This window comes from Crocodylus porosus, unplaced genomic scaffold, assembly GCF_001723895.1.
Source record: "Crocodylus porosus isolate Cpor-Errol unplaced genomic scaffold, CroPor_comp1, whole genome shotgun sequence".
NCBI lineage: Eukaryota > Metazoa > Chordata > Crocodylia > Crocodylidae > Crocodylus > Crocodylus porosus.
In genome coordinates, this window is record NW_017728886.1 from 127,947,548 (window position 1) to 127,959,422 (window position 11,875).

At 41.9% G+C, this 11,875-nt stretch overlaps 1 protein-coding gene across 3 annotated transcripts in view; it reads left to right on the plus strand.

Moving 5' to 3' along the window:
* Positions 1-11,875, plus strand: part of TRIO (trio Rho guanine nucleotide exchange factor) — a 386,796-nt gene that overhangs the window by 217,433 nt on the left and 157,488 nt on the right. For all 3 annotated transcript variants that reach the window (XM_019541714.1, XM_019541721.1, XM_019541729.1), the window contains exons 16-19: positions 2,219-2,338; positions 3,910-4,101; positions 7,642-7,791; positions 10,971-11,085. In XM_019541714.1, the coding sequence (XP_019397259.1) occupies positions 2,219-2,338; positions 3,910-4,101; positions 7,642-7,791; positions 10,971-11,085 (577 nt within the window). The remainder of the gene's footprint in view (positions 1-2,218; positions 2,339-3,909; positions 4,102-7,641; positions 7,792-10,970; positions 11,086-11,875) is intronic.

Below are 11,875 nucleotides of genomic sequence, written 5' to 3' on the forward strand. Positions count from 1 at the left end.
AAGAGAGATTGGTACCCCATAGGGCTAGTCACTAGGTGCTAGAGTAACGGGCTATTATACTCACCCCATTCAATATAGAGGTTAAGCTAAACTTAATATCACAATTCTTGATTTGTCATGTTCTTTAGAGAGACTTGAATTGTGAAAGAAATGAGATGGTTTGAATTAATAGTATGTACATGTATTTTAAAAACTAAAACTTTACCTCTTCATCCAGGTACTCTGAAATTGTCCAAGTACTCAGCCTACTTCTCCAGTCTTCAGGGTATAAACTGTATGAAGCTAAAGTGTATCAACTATGAATCAAACAAGTTGAAGTTTTGATGACCACTATTTTTCCCCTTTGACCATTATTTTTTCCCCTTCAGTGACCTTAAAAATGCACACTTTTTTGTAAGTAAGGAAGCAGGGCTACTTGCAGTTTCCTCTGAAGTGGAAAAGGCTTTGTGGCTCAGCAGGTCACAGCAGGTGTACTCTTGGAGAGTAACATGACAGAGTAAACATCCTTTTCAGTTTGTTTTATATGTGTGTAGTGTGGCCTTGAAGTACTGAACACATGATTTAGTCTGTTCAATTACTGTGATTTCCTGCTAGATTTACTGTTAAACTGGGTGTAAGCATAGATGATGGCACAGAAGGGTAGTCTCTGTATAGCAAAGACTCTTAACTCGTTTCATAATTGTTTTTACACACTCTGCTACCTTTACTAAAACTGCTGCTGCACTGTTCTTTGTAGACCCCACTAGGCAGGGTGGGAATAATATGGTTAAGTTTGAGGTTCCTTAATATTGCATTTTCACCTTCTATATTGAATCTAAATATAGAAGGCTTGAATAGTAGGTTTAAATTTTCTTGACTTGTTTTGGGGTTTCCTTTCCCTAAGTGAGTGTTAACAACTTTTCTGCTGACCGTAAGAACAAGATTTTTTTTTAAAGACAATCATAAGTTAAAATGTTTCCTTGTGTGGGACTGGGCGGTATAAGAGTGGTAGGCCAATTTAAATAACTAGAATATTCTGCACTCAAACCATTTGCAGCCACCACAGTTTTTGCATTAGTGATATGAGCTTGGAATTTCTTTCCCCATATTTTTCTTCCATATTCTGGTGACACTAAAACCAAATAGGATGAAAAAATTTAATCTTACAGAGGTTGTGACTGTTTTTCATTTGGTACAAGTGTAGAAGTGCTCTCACACAAGCATTGGTTAAAACTTTCAGAAAGGCAAAATGCTTAGAGAAGCTCTGAACTCTGAGTCCAGCAGGTTAACAGATAGGCCTTGCAGAAACACTGGAGGCAGTGGATCACACCACATTAGATCTAGATCCTGGTCTCATTAGTGGTATAGTTTTTGTACAGGTTGCTGGGATTAGAGGGATCTGAGCCTTACTTAACTAGGTTCAGCTCTCTTCAGGGTAACTTGGCTTCCTGAGAGAGATGCTGGTAGAAGCCTCTTGTGTGGAAGCTACCAAGTAACCTAGAGGTTGGAGTGGAGTCTAAAAGCAGAGTAGAACAGAACCTTGGAGAAGAGGGCAGAACTTTTAAAGGGTGTGCTTCTTTAAAGAGTCAAACTTTAAAAGGCCTTAAGAACCTCAAATTTTTCAAGTTGAAAGACTTGAATCATGCTTCAAATGCAGGGGCACCACCCGATGTGCTGTATCAGGTACTTCAAGGTACAGTGGATATAAGCTGATTACTTACATAATGCTACACGTTTTATTTCCAGGATTACTGCATACTTTGGCTGCTTTTCTCCTCTTATTGTTTCCAACCCATTTTTTTCTGGTAGGTCCTCAAACAATAAACCAAAAGCCAAGTTGCTGAGACTGTTTACTTCAGTGCCTCAGGTGATCCCAGCAGGTTCTATGTACTGTCAGACTTGTAGCAAGTTTAAAGGGTGAGGGAAAGACTTAGTAATAGAACATTTCTTATGTTTCATATGCATTTAGTAAGCTACATCCAGTTCATTTTCATTCTTGATCTGAAACCTAGTGCCCAGTAAGCAAAACTGAATATATTAGCTGTTAAAATGTTGCCTGTAACTTTGATCTTTACTGTTACTTTCTAGGCACAAGCAATGATATTGTGGTGTAGAACAAATCTTTCTTAGGTAATGCTAAAAGGAGAGACCCTATTAAGCTAATAGTCTATAGAAACTACATTTGTCTTAATGATCAAAGGAGTACTTGTAAACTGTGCTGTTTTCTGGTGTGTTGCAGGTGCTTGGCTGGATCCGAAATGGGGAGTCCATGTTAAATGCTGGCCTTATCACTGCTAGCTCATTGCAGGAAGCTGAACAGCTACAGCGGGAACATGAACAGTTCCAGCATGCAATAGAGGTGAGGACTTGAGAAACTGGTAATCATCCAGTTGTAGGGAGTGGCTCATCACAAAACAGTAGGTAGCATTAGAAAAAGATTTAATAATTCATATACCTTTTAAATGGATATCTTTCCTCTTGAGTGGTAGCAAAAAGATGAGCATAAAAATACATGTACTTGTGTTAAGTACACGAAATGGATTCGTAATGGGAAGAGCTGTGACCAGGAAAGGGAATTCTGCATAGCAGGGGTTCTACTTTATGAGATTTTCATGAGTGTATTGCTTGTTTCTACCAAGGTGAAATTAGTAGTAACTGAGTACCAGAATTGTATTTGCAATATCTTTTAACAAATTGAATTGAATAACTATTGCAAACAGTATTTCAGAATAAGTTGCTGTCGATTTAAGTTGCTAAGATAATGTTTTGGCTAGGTTGCAAAGATGGATGTATGCAAAAAAGTATCAATAGAGATAAATGGCTGTATGCTATGGTCTCTGACTTTTGTTCTGCTTCAATTAATTTTACAGCCTTTGGAAAAAAAAAATTCTTTTCTATAATATCTTCTGAAGATTTCATTGGTTGAGCTTAAATTCAGTCCATCCATGTTAATAATGTTAATTTGACCTTGTATTACAAAAAATGAACAAAAACATTGAAACCAAATAAAAATTGAATGTTTAAGCCTTTTCATGTACTCCTATGAAATTTAGGTCACCGGTGGCAGCATATATCACATGGAGGAGGGGGAATTCTGCTTCATAGGAAAACTTAATTCATGTCTGTTGGTTAGGAACCTTCTTAAAGTATTTCAGTGTATGGTAAATGCCTTCTGTTCTGTTGGTATTCTGTGGCATGTTTAGTTTCCCCATGCTGTTTGCAGTTCCCAATGTGTATGTTTTAATTCTGAAAAGCTTTATTTTTTGAGCTATTAATGTTTTTCATTCCTGGTAGTAGTTTATGAACTTAATGAAAATGTTTTGGACAATAATATGGTCATATGAATTCAAAGCTAAAACTTCAGACAAGTAGGCTTCAATTTAAAAAGTTCTAGATCAGGGACCCAAGTCTTAAGTTTTCTCATACTGAGTAATAAATAATCAGGCTCAGTTCACATTGCCTAGAATTTTGATTTTCCTGCCAAATAAGTATGTAAAGTCTTGTACACAATTAGTTTCTGGGAAGAGAAACTTTGACAACAGTTAATCAAGCCCTGGACAGTTCTCTTCTCCAACTTCCTACCAATCCAGTCCAAAAAAACAAACAAACCACAGACTGGGGGTCATAATTACTGAAGATGTGGATTGCAACTTTGGATGCATAATTGGCTGCTGTGGTTTCTGTTACTATGCAGTTGCTACTGCCAGTGACCTGATAGTCATTGTAAATTTGATGTTGAATCCCTAACGGATTACTTCAGTTATTTGTATGGAATAAGTTAGGCTGCAAACTGCTGTTAGTTCTTTATTTCCTTTGCAAGTTTCAGGTATGTAGAAAGTTACTTGGTGAGTGTAGAAAAGCAAAGCCAGGATTTCGAGTATTTAAATGAACCTGCTTATTTAAACCAATATTTTAATTTCAATTTACTAGAAAACACATCAAAGTGCACTGCAGGTACAGCAGAAAGCAGAGGCAATGCTACAGGCAAATCATTACGACATGGATATGATCAGGGAATGTGCTGAGAAGGTTGCTTCACATTGGCAGCAGCTGATGCTCAAGATGGAGGACCGACTCAAACTCGTGAATGCCTCTGTTGCCTTCTATAAAACTTCGGAACAGGTATAAGAATGGGTCATTCCAGGCGTGGCTAGCAAAATAAAGAGTTATTTTTCATCATATAGAATAAGCTGTGGATGGAGGAACAGATATACTAATTTAAAGCTCACAAAATGAAACATGACCAGAAATGTCGCCTTTAGTTTAAAGTATGGTTGAGATATTTCCATACTGTCTTGGAAACACAGACAGCATGCTGCATTATGTTGAATAAGAACTAATAATTTGGAGCTGACTCTAATAAAACTTCAGTTTAGGTAGTTTGGCTTCATTTTCTATTCTGAGTGAAAAACAAGCGCATCGGTTATTAAGATATGTTTGTGAAAAGTTATTTATTCAGGTTTTGATGATTTCATGTGTACCTTAAATGTTCCTGTTTAAAAAAACCCCAAAAGAAAGACTTCAGGTACAGATTAGTTACAACTGAGTTTAGCTGTCTGCCTGTCTTTTGAGAGGGACATTTGAAATCATACTGGCTTGATCTGAAGTCCTACTTTTAACATGAAATATTTTATTTTTCTGGAAGGCCATTGCCATTGATGAGTATGTGTATTTTCTCATAAATTACCTCAAATTGTGGCTCAATGTTGTGATTTTTTTTTTTACGTGAATCAGAGCACACACATTGTGCATTTAATCTTCCAAGTATATTGTGAGCTTAAAACCACATGACTTCAATGGGGTGAGTAGTGGTAACTCCCAGTATTGCATATGGGAAATGGAAAACAGAGTTAAAATTATTGTATTTACTCAAATATAAGACAGTTTTCCCTTTCTCCTCCCAGTCAGTGGGAGACAAAAGGGGGAGCTCCTCGTCTTACATTGGCATACAAATGTTCCTCTCTTAACCTAATTAAACATATTGTCTAGCATTAAACTTCTGCCAAAAGCAGTATATGCTCAGTAATGGAACTCAGCTGTGAAGCTCATTCAATTCAGCCAACACTGAGCATGATTAAAACACATGGCTCATATTAGGTAGATATGCTGATGGGCACCTACCACAAGGATAGGTTAGCAGAACCCATCTGAATAAGGTATATGATAGCACCCCCTTAGTGCCGAGTCTTTTTAAGTCATGATAAGCTACTCCATTGTGCCTTTCTTTCCCATTTCCAGTGATCCCCATTTCTTCACTAGCCTTAACTGTTTGGAAAACATCCCCAAATGGAGCCCATAACAGTTCACCCAGAATCTTCGAAGTGTATTCCTCAGCCTTCTCGCTCAGCCTGTTGCATATGATTAGCGTGGCCCCACTCACCAGGAGGTGAAGCTGGACCAGGTTGCCCTGTGCCTCATCTGCCTATAAATTATTAGAGGATCCAAGGGCTCATGACATTGAACACCTGGTTTCAATCCTGAGTGGGGGGCTTATTAGCACATGTATCCTTTGTGGGTGGTATCTGGAGTACACACACACATTGAGCAGTGCTGAGCTGTGGGGTCACTATAGCTTGAAATGTTATTGGCTCTCCTTGGATTCAGTCCAATGAACTCTGTGTAAATCATGTGTCTTTTGGCTTTGGACTAATATCACGCATGGTTCATATTGCTTCTCAGCCTCTTGAAGGCTCAGATCAAGTATAGTCTATGCTTACCTGGCAAGGGAAATGCCATGACCATGGAGACAGTTTTACTAGTCGCACTGGGGAAGACTGCTCTCCTGGCACAGGGATGGTACTTGCCAAGGTAATGTATAGTAAACCTCCCATTTAGATGCTGGAGTGGTGGGAAGGTCTTGGCTTAAAGCCCACTTTATGGAATTAGGCAACTTCTCCCTGCCTTGCCCCTGGGGCCTTACGGCTGAGGGCAAGCAAAACTCAGGGGCATCTCAACCTTAAGCCTCCGGGTTTGGGTCTGCAAGTAGGGTGCCTGCTTTTGGGAATATCTGAAGCCCCAGATGGGGGTGGAGGATGTTTGCCAGTAGTAGGGCCACTTATGGTTCTGGACTCTTGGATTTGGAATTAGTTTTTGGCTAATTGGGCCTGGGATGCATAAAATTTAATAGAAGTAGATACAAAGGTGCTGCTTGAAAGTGTCTTCATGGAGTACCTGTACTAAAACTTGCAGCAGTTTCAAAAATGGTAAAATTAATAAATTCTGGATGAATTAAGTATATGAGTATCTGTTAGGGCTGTGCAAAGCTTTGGTCACCAGTTTGATTTGGAGGAGATTCAGCCCAATTTAGCAGCCAGATCTCCAAAGCGGGAGACCCATTAAAAGGTCCAAATTGAATCTGAAGCCTCTGAATCAATTTGGAAAAGATTCAGAGATTCAGATCAGTTGGGGAGAGGCAGACACAGCTGGGCAGCTGCAGGGTCTTCCACTGCTCCTTTGGCCGTGCCTGCCTCTCTCCAGGCAGGGGGAACTGCAGGAGAAGTCCCCATGGCTGCCCAGTCCTATCCTCTGCCCAGCACTTTAAAAAAAAAAAAAAAAAAAGTCCCGCAATCACCAGATGTAGCAGTCATGATCGGGACCTCTGGGAGCTCATGGCAGAGACCCCCACGGAGCGTGGCCTACTGGGGGGCAGTGGGGATGCCCCCCTGACTTGGCACCTGTGTGGCAGCTGTTGCATCGCGTGGGTGCAGTGCGGCGTGGCAGGGTGCCACTCATTGTCTGGGAGCTGGGGCTGTTCCACCTGTCAGCTAGAGTCTGGCACCACTCAGCCCCAGCTCTCAGACAGCGTGCAGCGCCCTGTCGAGCCGCGCTGCACCCATGCCATGGGGCAGCTGCCACACAGGTGCTAGGTTGAGAGGAGGCAATCCCCACTGCTCCGCCATGCATGGGGGGGCTCTGCCATGACCCTCCAGAGGCCCTGATCACCACTGCTACAGCCCATGAGTGCAGGGCTTTTTTTATTCTTTATTTTTTTTAAAGTGCCAGGAGGTTGGCGTCGAGCTGGGAATGGGGCCAAGCAGGGCGGCCATGGGGGCTTCTCCTGAGGCTTTCCCTGCATGGGGAGAGGCAGGCATGGCTGGAAGAGCTGTGGGAGAAGGTGTAGCTGCCCAGCTGTGCCTGCCTTTCCCCAGCTGATCCGAATTTCTGAATCAGTGCCAAATCTCCAATTCCAATTCAGCCGAATCGAATGGGGACACTGATTCGAATCACCAAATCAAACCACTGTCTTCCAAATCGGCCAAATCTGAATCAAATACTTCCCTATTCACACAGGTCTAGTATCCATAGTAATTCGCCTCTGTGCAAATTATTACAGGCATGTTTATTTCCAAGGTCATTGTTTTTAAATTCCTCACTTTCATTTGCCCAAGGAGAGCAGGGTCTGACAGTAAGCGGCAGGGGAGAAAGGGGCTGCATAGGGAAGAAATTTGTTATAATTTTCCATATATAAAATCTAATTATTGAAGTCGGGTCTTATATTTAAGTCTGTCTGAATATGGTAAATGACTTCTCCAAAGTCCATGCGTGTAAGATGTGGGATTAGATGTCAGTAGCTCATGATTTCTGGGTATTCCCACTAGCCTTAACTAGTATTCCCACTCAAATCATAGTTGTTCACTGCGTATGTGTCCTCTTGGCTGGCAGGTATGCAGTGTGCTGGAGAGCCTGGAACAGGAATATAAGCGGGAAGAAGACTGGTGTGGGGGGGCAGACAAGCTCGGTCCCAACTCTGAAACAGATCATGTGACTCCTATGATAAGCAAGCACCTTGAACAAAAAGAAGCATTCCTGAAGGTAAAGATTTTTGTATTTCATCACTGTGGTGTACTCTGGAAAACTTGAAGTACTTAGCACATGAAAAATGAAGCCAGTAACATGTAAATAGTTCTGTGATCATTGTGAACTGTGGTTACATAGGAAATGACATGCAACTTCTTGTTTTGTGATAAGAAAATCAATTGAATAAAAATTCTAGGTTGTTTAGTAGATACTTTAATTTCAGCTTTAGCAGGTAGGGTAGATCAGTGGTGCTCAACCTTCTTTGGTCAGCGGACCAGGTGAACAGTGCCCAATCCTTTGTGAGCTGGAGCTTGTGGGGCCCCATCTGGCCATCAGTGGAGAGACATGGCAGCCTGAACCTAATCCAACCTCATGGTTAAAGGGGTTTTGGCCAGCCTCCACCTGGTCCTGATTTAGCCCCACAGGAGAGGAAGAAGAGGCATGGCCATGACCCAGCCCTGCAGAAGGAAGGGCCCAACTTTGCTGAGTGGAGTAAAGTGGGCATGGCCTGGGCCTGGGGGCATGGAGAGGAAGGAGGTGTGGCCCAGCCGAAGCCCAGATGGAAGGGGGCATGGCCTGACTCTGATCTGGCTGAGCAGAGGGAAGGGTCATAGTCTACCTCCAACACACTGTGGGGCTTGGACTTCTTTGGCAGCAGGGCGGGGTGGCGGTACTGCCACTGCTGCCAAATTTCACAACCTGTGAGGAGCCCCATGGGCCAGATTTCAAGGCTACATGGGCTGCATTTGGCCCATGGGCCGGAGGTTGAGCACCCTGGTATAGACAGTTGTGGCCTGAGTGCAGTGGGACTCCTGTTTCAAATGGCTACTGCTTCCAGAGTTCTTAGAAGTTCCTTTTCAAAATGTAGGACAGTCTCTCAAACAGTGTCTCCCTGTGCCTCAAAGCCATTCCCAGGAGCAGGCAAGTTGCTGTATGGAAAACCTCATTCTTCATTGTTCTTGTGTAGCAGCCTCATTCTGCATGGTTTCTGTGTTCTTGTGTAGCTTATGTGGACATTATGCATGAAGTCAAGTAAAGCCTTAACATTCAGTAAATATTAATACCTTCAATCCTGTGGACATGTATCTAGTCAACAGCTATCTGAGCACAAGGTCCCAGTATTTTTCCTTTCCCCCTGCCCTCCCAAGTTAATCTGATAGGCCAGTTATACTCAGTACTTGGCTACTAATCAAAACAGCTGGAACCAAGTATAGATGGCAACTTGATGAAGCAAGCAGCATTTTCAGAGGTTAGTGCTGGTGTCTAGCATGCTTTGTTGATACTGTCAGATAAAGGAATCAGGAAATGGCTTAGATCAAGGAATTGATGGTTGTTAGGTCTTCATGTAATCCTAGTGCTAGTCACTGCCAGATAATGTAATCCGGGACTAACTGCTGTTGACGTGGAAGGTAATAATTTAGACCCTCCTTTTGTAAAATAAGGCATGGAGATAGTAGAACTCTGCAGATGAATGAAAGATGCTTGTTCCAACTAATGATTAATGTAAGTGAGGTGCTTAATACCTTGAATAATAGAAGTAAAATGCATATTTTTTCCTGCCATACAGCATGTTTCTTTCTTAGCCTTCATGAAGGATTTTGCAATACCTCACCCAGACCTCAAAGCCTTATAGACTCTGATCCTGATTAGTGAAGACTCTAAAAAGACAATTTATTAGCACAGTTAATAGCACCATATCACATGGATTTTTCAGTTGGAAGTGTATACATTTCTAGTCTCTTGTTAAAAAAATATTTGACAAACTACCAGCTTAAGTGAGCTTGCTATTGGATATATCTGTGCTGTGTTCACCTGGCCTTTTAAGGTAGTATTTTTATCTGTTCTTCCACTATGAATAAGACTTCAAGTCCATATAGATAGATAGATATAGATAGATAGATAGATAGAAGCTGATGTGTATTGAAAAGTTCAGGTTAGGAAGATAATGCTCCTCTTGGGTTTGAATGTTTTTAAGACTTTGAAAACACTGAATACTTCTGGTTTCACTTCAGCAGAAGAATTTTTGGGTTCTTTTGTTTAAAACAGCAATGGATGTTTTACAGTATCCAGGTGATTATTGTGGCGGAATGCCGGGCTAGCGGGCTTTGCGGAGCTGTGTGAGCGCGCGGCTTGTGGGGCAGGATTGGAGGTAGCTTTATAGCCGCCGTCGGGGTTCACCGAGTTGGCACAAGTAGAAGACTTAGAGTAAGTTGTTAATGTTTCTTAATTTATAGGGTGTCCGTTGGTTTACGAGGTTCTAGAGCCAGCCCTTGCATTCCAACAGTGGAACAAGTCCAAAGCTAGGTGCGGCTGCCGGCTCCGTAGTCCCAGAACTGGTCAACAGCTCATGAATGGGATATACAGTACAAAACTGTAACACGGTGAATCGTTGTTAGTTGTCGGATTTTCGAGGCCTTTGTCTTCGCTGGGATACGCCCAGACGGAGAGGCTAAGAACCGGTCTATAGGGTGATCGGGCCTATAGAGTTTTCCGGTCGTCGTCTCTGCTGTTTTCTGTTTCTTTGCCTCTTTATAGATGTTGGTTGGACTGCCTCTGTGACACTAACTATGATATAAGCTGAGCATACAGGGATAGGATAGTTTCTTTTACATGGTAATTGCTAGGCAGACTTTTTACATAAGTTTCATTTCTGCAAAAATAACACTTCTAGATAAGAAATGAAATCTACAAAATGCGCATGTGTAGCTTAATGCCAACAGAGAAAAATACAAAGCGCTTATTTAGCTTACTAGTTAAGACTTCAAGGTTACATAAATGTGAGAGTGCCGCGCAGCAGTTATACAGAAGAAGAAAAAAAATAAAACAGTTACAATTACTTGAAGCTTGTGCATTTGGTCTACATAATAAATAATTCTGAATGACACATAAGCAAAACACACCGCTCCATGCGCTCTGAGTCATACTTCAAGGTTCACAGAGATGATTTCTTTTTCAGTGCCCTCAGGTATAAACCAATGTACCAGTACTCGGTGCCAGATAATTTGGTCCTGAATCAACTGCTGTTGGTTTAGAAGGTAATCATTTAGGCTGTTCTTTGTAAACTAGGATATGGCAGGCAGCAAAAAAAGTGGCTTGCATTTATATGCATTTATATTCATAAACACGTGACAATGTATACTCATAAAAAATAAGTTGTTTTTTTTCCTAAATATTTCTACTAAACCTTTTTCCAGGCTTGCACACTGGCTCGAAGAAATGCTGATGTCTTCCTGAAATACCTGCACAGAAATAGTGTAAACATGCCAGGAATGGTTACTCACATCAAAGCCCCTGAACAGCAAGTCAAAAGTAAGTATTCTTCCAGCATCTTGGCCTTCATACATTAAGCCAACCCAAGAGTATGACTGTCTCTCCTTGCCAGGAGAGAGCCAGTAAATCAATATTAACAGGAAATACTTTTTAAAAGTTCATATTAAGTTTTGAAGTAGCTGGTAACCAATAATCTGTGTGCTTTTCAATTCAGAAGTACAATATTCTGGTATCCAAAAGGGCTGTTTCTCCTAATTTTCATAGATAAATAGATGCTAGAGTCGGAAGGGACCTCAGTAGATCATTGAGTCTGACTCCCTGCCTAGGCGGGAAAGACTGCTGGGGTCAGATGACCCCAGCCAGATGCCTATCCAGCCTTTCCTTAAAGACCCCCAAGGTAGTGGACAGCACTACTTCTGTTGGAAGCCCATTCCAAATTTTGGTCACCCTTACCATGAAGAAGTTTTTCCTGATATCTAACCTAATCTGCTCTCTGTCAGTTTGTGACCATTGTTCCTTGTTACCCCAAGAGGCACCCTGGTGAACGGAGCATCTCTGATCCCTTGCTGCATCTCCCTAATGAATTTGTAGGCGGCAGCAAGATCACCTCTCAGCCTTCTCTTGCAGAGGCTGAAGAGGTCCAGGTCCCTCAGTCTCTTCTCATAGAGCTTGTCCTGTAAGCCCCTGACCATACGAGCTTCTCTCCTCTGGACCCTCTCAAGTCTGTCAACATCCACAGATGCATCTCGAGCAGGTCCAAACAGGTGATCCTCCCCCTCTATGCGGCACTGGACAGGCCGCAGTTGGAGTACTGCTTCCAGTTCTGGGC